Below are 18,088 nucleotides of genomic sequence, written 5' to 3' on the forward strand. Positions count from 1 at the left end.
CCAAAGAATTGATGCCTTTGAACTAGGGTGTTGGAGAAGACTCTTGAGAGTCCCTTGGACCGCAAGGAGATCCAACCAGTCCATCCTTAAAGGAAATAAGTCCTGAATATTTATTGGAAGGACTGATGCTGAAGCTCCAATACTTTGGCCACGTGATGGGAAGAACTGACTCATTTGAAAAGACCCTGATGCTGGGAAAGATTGAAGGCAGGAGGAGAAGGGGACGACAGAGGATGAGATGGTTGGATGACATCACCGACTATATGCACATGAGTTTGAGTAAGCTCTGGGAGTTGGTGGTGGACAGGGAAGCCTGGTGTGCTGCAGTCCATGGGGTTGCAAAGAGTGACGTAACTGAACTGAAAAGATTTTAATACTTAAAAGAATAGTGGCTGTTGTAGCCAGAGTTTAATAATAGACTGTACAACAGGGAGACTAATTACCACTTCATAGAGATTTTGGAGAGAATCCTTAAACCATTAGATTTGTCAGGGTGCTTTGGCAACTTCCAACCATTGTACTAAGTGGATAATTTAGACCATTGTACTAAGTGGATGATTTTTTAAAACTACCAATCAGGTATTTGGGTGCCATCAGTCAGTGTGAAGTCAGCTACCACCTTCCAGATGTGTGGGTTGTGGTTATAATGGGGGAGGGAATTATCCTGTCTTGAGGAAGAATGTTGTGATTTTTATATGTTTAATGGAAATATCCATGACCAGGGAAGCGTTATTGATTTTAAAGATTGGATTGAGGATATTCTTTTGCAGTAAGATCTGAAGTTAACTTTTTGAATTTTTTCATTCAACAGATTGGTATTGAACATCTACTCCATGCCAAAGGTGGTGTTAGCCGCTAGGCTTTTCACTGGTAAACAGGAGAGAATTTGTGTTGCTCACAGTCTCATCAGTGAGATGATCATTAAACTGTTTATCAAATAAAGTAATTAAAAGTGTGATGAGAATTATGAAGGACAAGATGAAAAGTTGAGGGATGCGGGGACTGATGGACACTGTCAGTGATCTGGTCAGGGGGTGTCTTTCTGAAGCCAGATGTGTGGAGTGAGGTGCAAGGTGGTGGGGAGCAGGGAGGATAGTCAGTTCTGAAGCCCAAGGAGGGAATAAGTGGGTGGTAGAGACAAAGCTTAGAGGATGAGTGAGGAGAGGTGGACATGTGATGGGGGAGCTGGGAAGAGGTCAGGCCACACAGGGCCTTGTTGGCCACAAAAAGGTGTTTGGCTGACTCAAAGCACTAGGAAGCCCCGCTGAAGAATTTTGAATAGGGTGAGTGATATGAGAGCCACCCATTTCTCTTTCAAAGAACTTTAAAAACAAAACGAAACAAAACACTTTTTCGGAGCTGTTTTAGGTTTACAGCAAAACTGAGGGGAAGCTGCAGATATTTCCTTATACTCCCTGAAAGTGAAGGTGAAAGTCGCTCAGTTGTGTCCGACTCTTTGTGACCCCATGGACTAAACAGTCCATGGAATTCTTCAAGCCAGAATACTGGAGTGGGTAGCCTTTCCTTTCTCCGGGGGATCTTCCCAACCCAGGGATCGAACCCAGGCCTCCCTTCCCCTGCACATGTATCGCCTCCCTTATTAGCACCATCCCCCACCACAGTGGGACATTTGTTACAGTTGGTGAACCGGCATTGATACAGCATTATCAGCCACAGTCCATAGTTTTCCTTAGGGTTGGTGGTGTGCATTCCATAGGTCTGGACAAATGTATGGTGGCATGCATCCATCATTATGGTGTCAGTACTTTTACTGCCCTAAAAATCCTCTGTGCTCTGCCTATGTATCCCTTCCCTCCCCACCCAAACCTTGGCAACCCCTGATCTTTTTACTGTCTTCATAGTTTGCCTTTTCCAGAAGGTTACATGGTTGGAATTATACAGCATGAAACCTTTTCAGATTGCCTTCTTTCATTTAGTAATGTGCACTTCAAGTTCTCCATGTCTTTTCATGATTCAATAACCCATTTATTTTTAGTGCTGAATAATACTCCAGTGTCTGGATGTACCAGAGTTTGCTTATTCATTCACTTGCTAAAGGACATCCTCATTGCATCCAAATTTTTACAGTTTTGATTGAAGGCGCTATAAATACCCTGGTGAAGGTTTTGTGTGGATATAAGTTTTGAACTCCTTTAGATAAGTACCAAGGACTGCATTGCTGGATCATATGATAAGATTATGTTTAGCTTTATAAGAAACCTTCATGTTGTCTTCCTAAGTGGCTGTACCATTTTTTGTCCCCACCAGCAATGAATGAGAGTTCCTGTTGCCCCATATTCTCAACAGCATTTGGTGTTGTCAGTGTTAGAAATTTTGGCCATTCTGCTAGGTTTATAGTGGTATCTTGTTTTAATTTGCATTCTCCCGATGACATATGATGTGGAGCGTCTTTTCATAGACTTACTTGGTATCTGTGTATCTTCTTTGGTAAGATGTTTTGTTAAGATCTTTTGCCCATATTTTAATTGGGTTCTTGAGTTTTAAAAGTTCTTTGTCTATTTTGGATAGCAGCCCTTAATCAGGTAGGTATTTTGCAAATATGTTTCTCCCAATCTGTGACTTGTCTTCTCCTTCATTTGCATAGTCTTTTGTAGAGCAGAAGTTTTTAATTTTAATGAAGTCTAGCTTATCAGTTACTTCTTTCATGGATCGTGCCTTTGGTAATGTTATCTAAAATGTCATCACCGTACCCAGAGTCATCTAGGTTTTCGCCTATATTGCCTTCTGGAACTTTTATAGTTTTTGTGTTTTACGTTTGGGTCTGTGATCCGTTCTGAGTTGATTTCTGTGAAGAGTGTGAATTCTTTGTCTAGACTCACTTTTCCCCTGTGGGTGCCTAGTTGTCCAGCACCATTTGTTGAAGAGGCTGTCTTCGCCCCATTGTGTTGCCTTTGCTCCTTTGTCAGCGGTCAGTTGGCTTTGTTTATGCGGGTCTGTATCTGCACTCTCTCTTCTGTAGATTCGTTTGTTCTTTCGCCGGTACCACACTATCTTGATAATCAGTGCTTTGTAGTAAGTTTTGCAGTCAGATTATATCTGTCCTCAGACTTTATTATTTTTTTCCATCAATATTGTGTTGGCTGTTCTGGGTCTTCTGACTCCATAAAACTTCAGAATTATTTTGTTGATAGCCGCAAAATAACTTACTGGCATTACACTGAATCTGTAAATCAAGTTGGGAAGAACTGACATCTTGACAATATTGAATTTACTTACCTATGAACATGGGATACTTCTCCATTTATTTAGTTCTTTGATTTCATTCTTGTGACTTTTGTAGTTTTCCTTGTATAGCTCTTTACACATTTTGTTAGATTTATACTTAAGTATTTTATTTGGGGGGATGCAAATATAAACGATGCTGTGTTTTTAATTTAAAATTCCACTTGTTCATAGCTCCTAGAGAGGAAAGTGATCGACTTTTGTTACTCTTGTATTCTGCAACCTTGCTATGATTGCCTATTAGTTTCAGGAGTTTCATTATTATTTTGGATTTTCTACACAAATGAACATGTCATCTGCAGAGATAATTTTATTTCTTCCTTTTCAGTCTTACATTTCCTTGTCTTATTGTATTAGCTAGAACTTCCAGTATGATATGGAAAAGGAGTGATGAGACGGGGACATCCTTGCTTTGTACCTGGTCTTAGTTGGAGAAACTGCGTTTCTCACCGTTAAGTATGATGTTAGTTGTTGGATTTTTTGGTAGCTATTCCTTACCAGGTTGAGGAAGTTCCTCTCTATTTCTGGTTTAGTGAAGCTTTTTGTCTTGAGTGAGTGTTGGAGAGCTGATACTTCTTGTTTTTTTGGTAAAAGCTCCATTGAGGATTCGCATCCATGTGTATTACCCGTTTAAAATGTCCAGTTCGGTGTTTTTGGGGATATTCATAGAGTTATGCGGCCACCACTACAATCAATTTTAAGACATTTTACCCTAAAAAGACACTCCAAACCCTTTAGCAGCCATCCCCACCCTCGGCCTTTTTCCCTCTCAGCTCTAGGCAGTCACTGGTCTACTTTCTGTCTGTAGACGGGCTTACTCGGGCCATTTGCGTATTTCATCTTGGTGGAATCATCTAGTGCATGGTCTTCCGTGTCTGACTTCTTTCACTAGGCATAATGTTTTCAAGGCTTATCATATTACAGTGTGTATCAGTATTTCATTTCTTTTTATTGTTGAACAATATATTCCGTTGTGTGGATACACCGTGTTTTGTATATCCATTCATCAGTTGATGAACAGTTGGGTTGTTTTACTTTGGTTTTATGAATGGTAATATTTTGAAATTATTTAAGTCTTTGTGTAGACATATGTTTTCATTTCTCTTGGGTGTATAATTAGGAATAGAATTGCTGGGTCATATGGTAACTCTGTGTTTAACCTTTTGAGGAACTGCCAGACTTTTCCGCAGTGACTGCCTCCTTTTATTCTCTACCAGCAATGTATGGGGCTTCCCAGATAGTGCTAGTGGTCAAGAACCCACCTGCCAATGCAGGAGACGCAAGAGATGCGGGTTTGATTCCTGCATCAGGAGGGTCCCCTGAAGTAGGAAGTGATAACCCGCTCCAGTATTCTTGCCTGGGAAATCCCATGGACAGAGGAATTTGGCGGGCTGCAAGCTGTGGGGCCGCAGAGTCGGACACGACTGGGCGTCTAGACAGCAGTGTACGAGGGTTCCAGTTCTCCACACCTCTGTTAACACTTATCTGTCTCTTGATTATAGCCATCCTAGTGGCTGTGAAGTGATAATGTCGCTGTGGTTTTGTTTTGCATTTTCCCTGATGATTACTGATGTTGAGCATCTTTTCTTGTGCTTATTGGCCATTTGTATGTCTTCTGTGGATAAATGTCTATTCAGATCGCACTATTCAGTTGCTTGCTTGAAAATTATCTTTTGATTACTGAGTTTTAAGAATTTTTTATGTATTGTGGATATAAGTCCTTTGTCAGATAAATAATTGTTTCCCAGTATGTTGGTTGTCTTTTTTCTCTCTCTCTCTTTTTTTTTTTTTGCTGCACTTTGCAGCATAGAGGGTCTTAGTTCTCCAACCAGGGATCAGACTTGTGCCCCTGTATTGGGAGTGCGGAGTCTTAACCGCTGGCCCACCAGGGAAGGCCCTCTCTTCATTTTTCTTTCTCAAGTTTTGGCTGCACTGGCTCTTCGTTGCTGCGTGCAGGCTCCCTGCAGTTGTCGTGAGCAGGGCCTGCTCTTTGTTGCAGGGCCTCTCATTGCCGTGGCTTCTCCTGTTGCAGAGCATGGGCTCTAGGCACGTGAGCTTCAGTAGTTGTAGCACACAGGCTCAGTAGTTGGCTTGTGGAATCTTCCAGACCAGGGATGGAACCCATGTCCCCTGCCTTGGCAGGTAGATTCTTCTCCACTGTACCACCAGGGAAGTCCATCTTGTTACTTTTTTTTTGATGATGCCTTTGGAGCACAAAACTTTTTAATTTTGATAAAGTTGGAGAGTTCGCTGTGCCTGCTCTGTGTGAGCATCAACTTCCGGGGCAGCTGTGGAGGCAGGAGAGCAGCTGTTCAAGGACCACACGGGGGTCCAGGTGAGAAGGGTGCTGGCTTCAGCTCGGGCATGGCCACAGAGCTGAGAAGGGGCCAGCGGGAGGCAGCTGGGAGACAGGGCTGGTGGAACACGGTGCGGGATTGCTGTCGCGGGGAGGGAGGGAGAGAGACCAAACGGGTGCTAGGACTTCAGCTTAGATAATTTCAGTCAGCTGCCTGTCGCCTGCTACAGAATTATGGTTGTTCTTAACGGTGCTTGGCAGGTGAGTCCTATAGTCCCTTCTCACACACTTGAAGTGGCCTTTGGTTGTATAATCACTCATTGTGCCAAGGAGCTGGTCCAGGGACCCTGACCTTCTATATTGTCCTCTCACATCTCCTGAGCCACCTGCGACAAACATGCTGTGTGTGTTTGGATAGTGTGCCTGCCCTGCAGGTGCAGCTTTGAGGCGAACCCTCTGCCCCCTTCTAACCAGACTGCAGTCTCCTAGCCCCTTCTGTGCGGAGATTGTGGAGCTCTCAGCGAATGGTGTCAATTCAAGTGAATGAGTTTTTGAAATCTAAATGTCATAATTTGACAGAGCTACTTTGAGGGAAAAGGCTTTAAAGGAGGAAATAATATTCGCTGACATTCGAGAAGTGCTCAGTACTTCTGCCTGCTTCCTTGGAGACCTCATCGGCTGGAGCAGAAATTAAAACACCAGGAAAATGTCAGTTTTTGAGTCTACTGTGTTCTCCGTAGTTTTTTTCAGTATAGTCATTAAAAATCTCATTCTAGGGGAGTGTCTAATGACGTGGCAAATGCTCATGATTTATTAAGCGTTTATAACGTAGCATCTCTCTGATGGGCTTATGAGTGGCATTTATTTCATTCTTTGTACTTTCCTGTATTTCCACAGTTTTTGAGGGTAAACGTATAGTTTTTACTTATTTTTTGGTGGGGCTGTGCTGGGTCTTCATTGTGGCGTGGGGGCTTCTCTGATTGTGGCGCGGGCTTAGTTGTCCTGTGGCCTGTGGGATCTTTGCTCCCCAGTCAGTGATCAAACCCATGTCCTCTGCATTGCACGGCGGAATCTTAACCACTGGAGAAGTCCCGATAGAGAACATTTGTAACTTGTAAAAAAGTAAACTTTTATTTTAAAAGTGCCATGTAAAGTAGGGCGCGTCCGCGTGCGTACACGCGTGAAGGAAGCACAGCTTTTCCTGCCCCTGTGCTGCGCTGCCCTTGGAGACGGAGAGGAGACTGGAAACGAGGCCACCATTTCTCGCCGGTGCAGTGGAGGTGACAGTGGTCAGTGACGCCTTGCCTCCTGAGGCTTTTGGTGAGGACTCAGTGAGTCATGTGCTGGAATGGTCTCCACTAAGCACTTATGCCGCTCTTACACTCTTGCTGTTTGCAACGTTGCTTTGGCTTTCATGTCCATGTGTAGTGGTCTGCGTGCTTTCCCAAGGTGACTGACCGTGGCTGTTCTCTCTAGAGTTTGCTTGATAACCACTTCATTTTCACTTGACTTTGGGGTCATGTGGGTCTTGCCCAACCCTCTGGAGTTCTTACACAAATCAAGGATTGGGGAGCACGTGCACTGCTTAGCCAAGACAGCATTGCCCTTACAGAGTTGTCAGTTTATGAACTACGCTGCTGTATGGACAGGATCAACATTCACTGTCAAAGCTTCTGCTGTAGTAGCCTCTTGCCTGAACAACAACAAAACTGTTGAACCTGTATGACCCTAGGCGCATTTCTGAACCTCCAGAGTGCTTCAGCTTCTGCTGAAAGAGGGCAGATTGGTGTTCTTAACCATCACTTGCACTTCTGCTTAGTCACCTAGTCGCTTCCGACTCTGACCCATGGACTGTAGCCCGCCAAGCTCCTCTGTCCGTGGGGGGTCTCCAGGCAAGAGTACTGGAGTGGGTTGCCATGCCCTCCTCCAGCGGATCTTCCCAACCCAGGGATCGAACCCAGGTCTCCTGCACTGCAGGTGGATTCTTTACCGTCTGAGCCACCAGGGAAGCTGAAGAATACTGGGATGGGTAGCCAATCCCTTCTCTAGGTAAACTTCCCGACCCAGGAATCGAACCAGGGCCTCCTGCATGGCAGGCAGATTCTTAACCAGCTGAGCTACCAGGGAAGCCCTCCATCATCATAGAGGGACGTTCTTGTTTACTTACAGGAACAGGGCTTGTAAGTTACCCTGCCTACTTCGCTGTACGTCTTGTGTACTGTGACTGTCAAATGAAACAGGGATTTGAAAATGCCCTGCAGATCTAGAGGATTTTTATCCCAGCGTTGCCCTGGGGCCATACTGGAGGAAAAATGAGCTTTTGCTTTGTTTCCATTCTTGCACTCATTGCTCCCTTGCCAGTTTTCCTTTTTCATAACTCATTCATTTATTCAATAAATACTTGTTGCCTCTGATGTGCCTGAACCATTTTTAGGTGCCAGGGGCTAGAAGGGTGAGTGAGGTGGATGTGTGGGCTCTGCTTTTTGGGGGGGCTTACACCAGTGGGGTTCAGGCAGAGAAGGCCATCAACAGGAGAGGAAGAGAGCGTGTGGAGAAAGTGCAGCAGCGGTGGGGTGTGATGGAGAGCCCTTTGGAGACGGCTCAGGACTGCTCAGCTGGCAAAGAATCTGCCTGCAGTGCCGGAGGTCCCAGTTCGATTCCTGGGTCGGGAAGATCCTCTGGAGAAGGGATAGGTGACCCACTCCAGTGTGCTTGGGCTTCCCTTGTGGCTCAGCTGGTAAAGAATCCACTCGCAATGCAGGAGACCTGGGTTCGATTCCTGGGTTGGGAAGATCCCCTGGAGAAAGGAAAGGCAACCCACTCTAGTGTTCTGGCTAGAGTATTCCATGGACTGTGTAGTCCGTGGGGTCGCAAAGAGTCAGACACAACTGAGCAACTCTCACTTGGAGGACTTGAAGGGCGAAAAGGCATAGATTCAGGTCTAGTCCACATGGCCTTGGACAAGTCCTGTGGTCCTCTGGCCCTTGGTAGCTCATGTAAAAGTTTGTACGGTAAGGATTTAATGGATGAGTGAGCGCTTCATAAATTATAACATACTATGTGATGATTGAGCATCTTTATTGAGGGAAGCTTTTTTTAGAAAAATTATCTATTTGTGCCTGTGCTGGGTCTTGCTGCTGGGTGGGCTTTTCTCTAGTTGCAGCAAGCAGGGACCGCTCTCTCTCTGTGGTGTGCAGGCTTCTCACCACCGTGGCTTCTCTTGCTGCCAGAGCACTGACTGGAGGGCACGTGGGCTCAGCAGTGGCGGACCCCAGGCTCGAGAGCACAGGCTCAGTAGTTGTGGCGGTCGGGCTTAGTTGCTCCGTGGCAGGTGGGGTCTTCCCAGATCAGGGATCGAACCCATGTCTCCTGCATTGACAGGCAGATTTCTTCCCACTGAGCCCCTGGAGAAGTCCGAGGGGAGGTTTGAATCCACATTCCCGAGAGGTGTGGGCGGCAGGGTGGCGCGGGGAGGCACTGCGTGGCTGAGGCGGCTGTGGGCGCTTCTCCCCCTGCAGACGGCATCCTCCGCCTGGGCTGGCCCACTGCTCTCCCAGCGCAGCATCTCCACCGCCCTGTACACATCACTGTCATCGTCTTTTTGGCGGCATGGCACGTGGGATCTTAGTGTGCCAACCAGGGATTGAACCCGTGCCCCCGGCAGTGGAAGCGGAGTCCTAGCCATTGGGCTGCCAGGGAATTCCTCTTTTCCATGTTCTGTGCTTCCTGGTGGGCTTCAGAGTTTCGAATGTTTCCAGAGAAGCTTTCTCCACACTCTAGTCCATGCTAGCTCTCTCCTTCTCATTGAGACCCACAGGTTAGCACCAGTCATATCTGGTTTTGTGTCTTTTCAGGTTCTTTTGCCTCCCTGACTAGATCATACGCTGCTTGAGATTCAGAGCTATCTTTAATATTCTTCCCACCCCTTCCCCACCATTTATCATGATATAAATTACAGGGGGCAGAAAATAGGGCAGTGAGTTTTGGATTGTGATTTTGCTCATTCGCTTATTTGTGGCTGTGTGGGTCTTTGTCCTTGCACGCTTCCTCTACTTGCAGTGAGCGGTGACTCCACTCTAGTGTGGTCACGGGCCTCTCATCACTGAAGTTTCTCCTGCTGTGGAGCACGGACTCTAGAGGGCAGGCTCGGGCGTTGCGGCTTGAGGGCTCCCAAGTGCAGACTCAGCACTTGCGGTGCGTGGGCCGAATCTTCCAGAAGGGATCGAACCCGTGTCCCCTGCACTGGCGGCAGACTCTCACCCAGTGCCCCCCCAGGGAAGTCCTCAAAAGTAATCTTAATGGCACTTAGTTTACTTTCCCTGTGTAATTAGGCTCTGACTGTAGTTTGTATCCACCTGAAACTTCCTTGTTCCCACTGTGAACTCTGGTTTGCCTTTGCATGACTAGACATCGAAAGCGTTGTCATGCCTTGTTCTTCAGCCCCAGGTTTCCCCAGATGCCGGCTAAAATCCCTCGTCTGGCCTGATGATCAGCGGTGGAGACCTTGGCCATGGCGTCTGTGTCAGAGCCTGTTACCTTCAGAGAGTTCTGCCCTCTGTACTACCTGCTCAATGCCATCCCCACGAAGATCCAGAAGGGGTTCCGCTCGCTGGTGGTCTACCTCACGGCCCTCGACACCAACGGGGACTACATCGCCGTGGGCAGCAGCATCGGCATGCTTTACTTGTACTGCCGGCGGCACGACCAGATGAGGAAGTACAACTTCGAGGTGGGTGCCGCTTGTCTCCCACTGAGCGTGTGGGCCCTGGCTGGTGTGTAACACGCCTGCGAGTCCCAGGATGGGGGTTACTTCTGAGTTGCTGAAGTATGGCCTGAGTGTCCTACCCAAAGAGTACCTTAGAGCCATCTTTCAGGTGGAGTGCAACTAAAAATGCAATGTTGTAACTTGTTTTTCTTGCCTCCAAAAATCCAGCATTACTTTAAAAGAGAGCATTATAGTGTTTAACACTTGGAACTTTGAAAATAGGCACAGTTTTCTAAATGGGTTTTTTTTTCTTCTTCTGCTTTTTTAAAAATTTTTTGGCCATACCACGTGGCGTGCAGGATAGGACTTGGGTCCCCACCAGTGGGAGCGTGGAGTCTTAACCCCTGGACCACCAGAGAAGTGTCTGAACGTGTTTTCCGAGTGTTTTCTCAAGAGTGCGTTCACTGACTGACTCAAGTAATCTCTAGGTTTTCTGGCAAAGTTATTAAAAAAAGCGGGTCAGGATCAGTGCTGGCCAGGTGCCAGGACGCGTAGTCTTAAATGAGGGCGCTTCTGTGGCGCCCTGCTGTTGGGGCCCTGAGCGGCGTCTCTCCCGGGCTGCCGACTCAGGCAGCTCCGTCTGTTGCGGGTGCTGGGGGCGCACCATCACCGTGCCCCCTGTCCCGTCAGGTCTGTGATTTGTAAGGACGTGGGTTTCGTGAGAGCCTCAAGGGTGGCTGAGGTGTGGCTCCTGCCACTTGGGGCTCTGCACTGCGGTTAGTGGACTTTTGCAGACTAAGACAAGGCTTTTGTATTTAAGAGAAGTATTTACAAGTATCTATATTTTAATCAGTATCGACTTATTGAAGTTTAATTTATAAAGTTGGTTTTTCTTAAGCCTCTGTGCTCAATTAAAATAACACAAATGGTTAGCATCCATGCTATGTGCCAGGCATTATTCTAAACCCTCTACACATATTCACTCATTTTATCCCCACAGAACTCTGTGAGGTAGACAGAACAACTCCATGTTGTTTCGTCATCTCCGTTCTATCAGGGAGACAGCTGAAGCTCAGAGAGGCTGCGTGACTTGCGAGATAGTCAGAAGGGGTGACACTGTGGTGTGAACTTGGGCAGATTGGCTCTGGAGTTTATATTTGTATTTTTTGTATGAAAATTTAAAGTATTGCTGTTTCTTTTCTTGATTAATAGGGCATGGGTTTGACTGATCTAATTCCCCAAACATTTAAGACCATTACATAATTAATCTTTAAAACTGTGGCTATGAACTGTTGTTTTTGTTCAGCTGCTCAGTCATGTCCGACTGCGACCTCCTGGACTGCAGCATGCCAGACTTCCCTGTCCTCCACTGTCTCCCGGAGCTTGCTCAAACTCATGTCCATCGAGTTGGTGATGCCGTCCAACCAGCTCATCCTGTCACCCCCTTCTCCTACCCTCAGTCTTTCCCAGCATCAGGATCTTTTCCAATGAGTCGGTTCTTCAGGTGGCCAAAGTATTGGAGCTTCAACTTCACCATCAGTCCTTCCACTGAATATTCAGGGTTGATTTCCTTTAGGATTGACTGGTTTGATTTCCTTGCTGTGCAGTGGTTATGAATTAATCTGAAATCTCTCAAATAGTTTAGCACTGAACAAGGAAAACTTAATGACTCCAGCAGTGACCGCCCCTTGCACACGATAGACCAAAGAAATCCATGCCTAGACACATCCTAATCAAACATCTAGAAACTCAAGACAGAAATCTTAAAAGCAGACAGAGAAAATGACACATTGCTTGTAGGGGACAATTACCTGAATGATGGGAAATCTCTCATCAGAAACTATGGGGGCTAGAAGATATCGGTACAGCATGTATAAAGTATTAAAGAAAAGAACTGTCAGCTCAGAATTTTTATCCAGCAAAAATATATTAGGAAAGAAGGTGAAATAAAAATGTTCTCGGATGGAGGAAAACTAAGGGGATTCATTGCCAGCACACTGTCTCTAAATAATTGCTTCAGGAAGTTCTTTAGGCAAATGATAGCTGATACCAGAAGGAAACTTGGAACATCAGTAAAGAAGGAAGAATAATAGTAAATATACTAGGCTGTTTTCTTCCTCTTGAGTTTTTAAAAAATATATTTGACAGAAAAAAATTATATCATTGTCTGACTGAGTTTTCAGTTTATACACATGGAGTAATATATAAAAGAATTATAATGTAAGAGGGGAGAGTAAGGGACCTATAGGGTAGTAGGGTTTCTTCATTCTACTTGAAGAGGTTAAATGGTGAGTCTAAATAGATGTTGAAAAGTTGTGTGTGTATATGTACGCGCACGTGTGTATTTGTATATCTCCCGCATTTGATATGGTAATCCTCAGAGCAGCCACTGAAAACCCCTGTACAGCATGGTATAGTAAAAAATTCCTATAGACATACCAAAGTAGAATGTTAAATATATTGAGACAGTTCTCAGGAAAACACTAAAGGTTAAACAGAAGAAGGAAAAACAGGAGTAACAAACAAAAAACAAAATCATAGACTTAAATTGAAACATGCCAATAATTATATTAAATGAAAATGATCCATACACATCAATTTAAAATTATTGGGATGGAAAAAAACTCATAAACAACTATTTGTTGTTTATAAGAAACCCATTCAAATATAATCACATGTCAACAGATAAAAAGTAAAAGGATGAAAAAATGTACCATGTAAATGCTTATCAGAAGAACATTGAGGGCTTCCCTGGTGGCTCAGCAGTAAAGAATCCACCTGCCAATGCAGGAGACACAGGGTCGATCCCTGGCCTGGGAAGATGGCACATGCCGCAGAGCAACTAAGCCTGGGCGACAGCTCCCGAGCCTGCGCCCCAGAGCCCTCAGTGCTGCCGCGGCTCCTGACGCCCCCGTGCCCTAGAGCCCATGCTCCGCAACAAGGGGACCACTGTAAGAAAAAGCCCTTGCTCCACAGCCGCAGAGCGTCCCCACTCGCTGAGACTGGAGAAAAGCCCATGCGGCAAGAAAGATCCAGCACAGCCAAACATGAGCAAATGAAAGTATTACAAACAGAGTGCTGAGTGGCTGTATTAACATCAGAGTAGCCCTCTGAGCAAGGAAATAACCAGAGAGACAGTATTTAATGACAAGAGCTGCGGTTCAGTGGGACGGCCCAGTGGCCCTACCGTGGTCCATAGTGTGTTGTGCTCCTTAATGGCAGGGCTTCACGACAAATGAAGCAACAGCTGACACAGCTGAAAGAAGAAGGAGGAAAATCTGCAGTTCTAGCTGGAGATGTCAACACCCCGCTGTCAGTAATAGCAGCAGACAGAAAATCAGCAGGCATGTAGCAGACCCTAGCAGGCCCATCTACCTTTGTGATCTAAGTGATGTTTACAGAGCACTCCACCCAACAGCAGCTCAGAGCACATTCTTTACAAGTGAACATGGAACAGTCACCAGGACAGACTGTATTCTTGGTTGTAAAACACTCCTCAATAAATTTAAATTGGAGCACTTTATGTAAAGACCACAGACCTTCAATTTGTAAAATAACACTGTGTCCGTGAAGCACAATAAAACGAGGCGTGCCTATAACTATTTTTAAAGTTTCTGCCTCCAAACTGAAAAAAAAACTTAAGCAAGAGTTTAGTCCTCCCCAGAGTGAAAGTACAAATTGCATCTGATGCCAGTTTCCTAGTTTTACTGGAACTAGTCTTCTGTTTATCAGATGAGCCCCATGAACTCTGAAGGGGTGTGCCGTGTGCAGACAGCCTCTACAGGGACGAGCAAGACTGGGGGGCTCTGGTGCAGATGACCCAACCCAGGAAGGTGGAAGGGGACCCTGGGAAGTCCTATGCATAGGGCCATAAGAAAGCATATTTTACTGGGCCCAAATCCACACTTAGCAACTCTGAGTATCAAAAGTGTTTTTGAATACCCTTTGGGTATAAAATATAAGCATATTGTGGAGAATCACAAAGGAAGTAGAAAATAAAACTTCTCATTTTGGCGAGAACAGAGAATTTGATTTAGAATATTAGGGTTTTAAACAAAGCTAAATATCTGTATGTAAACACATAGGAAAGGATCTGGAGGAATACCTCCCAGCTTTTCATTATGAGGATAGAGGGGACTGAGCATGGGGGCAGGAAGGAGAATGGAAGTATCTTTCTTTTTTTTTTTTACTTTATTATTTTTTATGTTAAATATTGTAGACTTATTAGAATTTGGACAGTAAGTACATATTCATCTGTTACTTGTATAAACACAACAACAAAGACTTGCTTTGAGCTTTGACTGTCCGTCACTAGTTGCGTGAGCTGAGGATGAATTAAGCATGTCATTGTTCCTGTCATTTTCGGTTTCAGAGCTGGGAGTCTTCGAGTCATTTGGCACAATCACTGTATTTTACAGATAAAGAAACAGTGAGATTCCTGCCCCAAGCCACATAGCTGGTTGCCTAACCATTTTGCTGTCTTCCTAGTGAGAAGGCAGGGCCTCCACAAAAACCTGGATCTAGAGGACAGTGGAAACAGGTCAATTAAGAGTTTCTTTGGAATTTCCTAGTGACAGTTGGGAGGTGCATCAGCTAGGTTTTGTTTGTTTGTTTGTTTTTTTAAAATTTTGGCCACACTGAGGCATATGGGATCTTAGTTTCCCAACCAGGGTTCAACCCATGCCCCCCTGCAGTGGAAGTGCACAGCCTTAACCACTGGACCATGAGGGAAGCCCCTCAACCAGTTTGGTTTAGGGAATGTCTGAGATGTTATGGGAAGGTAAACACAAACTCGTTTCGCTGTTGTCGTTCAGTTGCCCAGTTGTGTCTGACTCTTTGTGACCCCATAGACTGCAGCACACCAGACCTCTGTATCCCTCACCATCTCCAGAAGTCTGCCCAAGTTCATATCCATCGCATCAGTGATGCCATCTAGCCATCTTATCCTCTGACTCCCTCTTCTCCTTCTGCCCTCAATCTTTCCCAGCATCAGGGAATTTTCCAGTGAATCGGCTGATGGTATCAGATGACCAAATTACTGGAGTTTCAACTTCAGGGTCAATCCTTCCGTTGAGTATTCAGGGTTGACTTCCCTTAAGATGGACTGGTTTGATCTCCTTGCGGTCCCCGGGACTCTCGCGAGTCTTCTCCAGCATCGCAGTTCGAAGGCATCTATTCTTGGGCACTCTGCCTTCTTTACGGTTCAGCTCTCACAACTGTGTGTGACCACTGGGAAGACCACAGCCTTGACTGTAGGCCTTTGTCGGCAGGGTAACGTCTCTGCTTTTCAGCACACTGTCTAGGTTTGTCGTAGCTTTCCTTCCAAGAGGCAAACATCTTCTGATTTCAGGGCTGCAGTCACCACGCAAAGTGATTTTAGAGCCCAAGAAGAGGGAATCTGTCACTGCTCTCACCTGTTCTCCGTCTGCTTGCCGTGAAGTGATGGGGCCGGATGCCGTGATCTGAGGTTTTTAATTCTTAGTTTTAAGCCGGCTCGTTCACTCTCCTCCTGCACCCTCTTCAAGAAGCTCCTTAGTTCCTCTTCGCTTTCTGCCTCACTGGTAGAGAGAATGGCAAACCACCCCACTGTATTTGCTGTGAGAACTTCACAGCTGTATAAAAGGACAAAAATTAGCTTACCCTCTAATAAATCCATGTGTGGCATGCATGGGTGAAAGATTATGTTTTTAAATGAAGCTATTTTCCAAAAGAAGAAAGCAGATCTTTTATATGATAAAGTCTGAGGTGTTTTCAAGAATAATGCTTTTAGAAACCTTTTTTCTTACACAAGTTAGTGGGAGAGGGCAGATGGAAACACAGGAAATGCTTCCTTGCTAAGTGCAAAAGCATGGAGGAAATGCTGTGAGGAGCTAGTAAGTACAGAAGTGTTGTAAACCTGTTGTTAGATATACGGGTGTAACACACATAAGAAGAGACCAGAAAGTCAGGAAGATAAGCCGACCGGAGTTTCTGGTTTTTTGCTTTGAAATTAAATGTGTGATCTCTTTAGCACCTAGCACGTTGTTGAAATTTCATAGATTTGCCCTCAAAACTGTCTTTGCGTTAAGCGTAACTGTGCGAGTTCTCATTTCTGCAGCTTCTCCACACTGGTCTCCTGGTGAATTTATTCAGCAAGTATTTATTGAGTATTTACCCTGTGCCAGGCCCATTTTAGGACTTGGAAATGCAGTGGAGAGCACACCAGCTCTAACGCGCAGAACAAAAGATGAGTGCAAGAAGGCCCCACTTGGCCGGGTGGGGAGCAGCGCTAGGGGAGGGGAGAGGGGAGTTGCCAGCAGGAGTGGCTGCTGACTGAGCAGGTGACAGGTGAACACAGGCCTCGAGAGTGAGCAGCTCCCCAGGAGGAGCTTCCCGCTGGAGGGTCCCGGGGGAAGGGAGGGGACATTGTGAACGGCTCATTGACCGATGCCTGTTGTATTTTTTAAAGTGATGCAGAAATGAGAGCTTTTGAATCACCATGTCAGCCAGAGGTGTGTGTATCTAATGCCTCCCGTGTCCTGATGGAAGTAATAACTCTACAGTTGTTGCTGAGTAACAAGACTTATAAAGCTTTGGTGATTAAGACAGTGTGGTATTACTACAAAAATAGATAAAGAGGTCATTGGAACAGACTAGAGAAGCCAGAAAATCCGCATGTATATGAACACAAAGTGATAATACAAAGATTTTCTGGTAAATGATGTGAGCAGTTGGATATGAATATAGGGGTGGAAGTGAAACTTGATCCCTACCTCACTATGTATGGTTATTTTGTCTTAGCACTTCAAAGGTACTATACCATTGTCTTTTGACTGCTGAGACTTCTGCTGGAGGTCTAATTGTTTTTCTGTAGATAATCTGCCTTCTCTCTGTCCTAATGATAGTCTCAGGCCCCTGCGACTTCCTTCAAGCCTAGTAGACCTTTCCTACTCCAATTTGCCTCGGGAAATTGTTCCAGAAGAAGATGCCTTGGTTTAACTTTGAGATCATTAAAAAGTTGTATAAATATTGAAACTTTGGTTTCAGTTAAACGGTGGTTTATTAAACTGTGGTTCTTTGCTAGTAAAGAAGAATAGTGAAACATTTCTTATGAATTTAGTGCGTTTATATCTTATTTGAGTCTTAAACATTTCTAAGTAGTTCAGATCTGTTGGTTACTTGATGTGCTAGGAGTTTCTACTGAAGGTTCAGCTTTGACACACTAAAAGCAGCTCATAAAGAAAGCCTTGTCAGACTTTACAGCTTCTTTGAGCTTGCTCACAAAGAACACTTTTTCCCTGATGTTTTTTGTTTTGTGTATAGGGGAAAAGTGCCTGCCAAGGAGCCTAAGAAACTTGGCTAAGACCTATTGGTGAAGTGATTGTCCAGAAAACCACTGCTGGCTTCTTGCAAATCAGAGCTTTTTCTCTTGAGCTAATTACTAGATTTCTGTTTGAGGAAGTTAAGTTGCCACATAGAGGCAACAAGAAGTGTCCCCACTTCCCTTCCTGGAAGCTGGAAAGGAGGGAAATAGAGGCGTTAAACACGTAATAGATAAGCTCTTCGGAGGACAGAGTCTCCTTAAAGAGACAGAAGAGGACAGAACTGTCTTCATTTCAAAAAGAAGAGTGTATGACGGAGGGGAGGCCGGCGGGCTGCTGGGTAACCTTGGGAAACTAACCGTTGGGCTGAACCGGGCTTTGCAGGAGGTGGGGGTAGCGATTCCCTGAGGGCTCTGATGCCCTTGGTGTGGCTAGCCCTGAGGCTTACTGAGGTTTCCTCAGAAGTTGCCCCATGCTTGCTGAGCAGCTTTTGAACTAGAACTTGGTGCCTACCTACATCGGCCAGTGGGGGCAGAATGCCGG

At 45.3% G+C, this 18,088-nt stretch overlaps 1 protein-coding gene across 6 annotated transcripts in view; it reads left to right on the forward strand.

Annotated features, from left to right (window-relative positions):
- Positions 1-18,088, forward strand: part of TECPR2 (tectonin beta-propeller repeat containing 2) — a 100,643-nt gene that overhangs the window by 3,720 nt on the left and 78,835 nt on the right. For 4 of the 6 annotated variants that reach the window (XM_069559545.1, XM_069559547.1, XM_069559549.1 and 1 more), the window contains exon 2: positions 9,980-10,268. In XM_069559545.1, coding sequence (XP_069415646.1) covers positions 10,050-10,268 — 219 coding nt within the window. In that variant the 5' untranslated portion in view covers positions 9,980-10,049. Of the gene's footprint in view, positions 1-6,476; positions 6,860-9,979; positions 10,269-18,088 lie in introns of those variants that run through there. The other 2 variants (XM_069559550.1, XM_069559546.1) reach the window with 2 other exon arrangements.

Source organism: Ovis canadensis, chromosome 18, assembly GCF_042477335.2.
Source record: "Ovis canadensis isolate MfBH-ARS-UI-01 breed Bighorn chromosome 18, ARS-UI_OviCan_v2, whole genome shotgun sequence".
Taxonomy (NCBI): domain Eukaryota; kingdom Metazoa; phylum Chordata; class Mammalia; order Artiodactyla; family Bovidae; genus Ovis; species Ovis canadensis.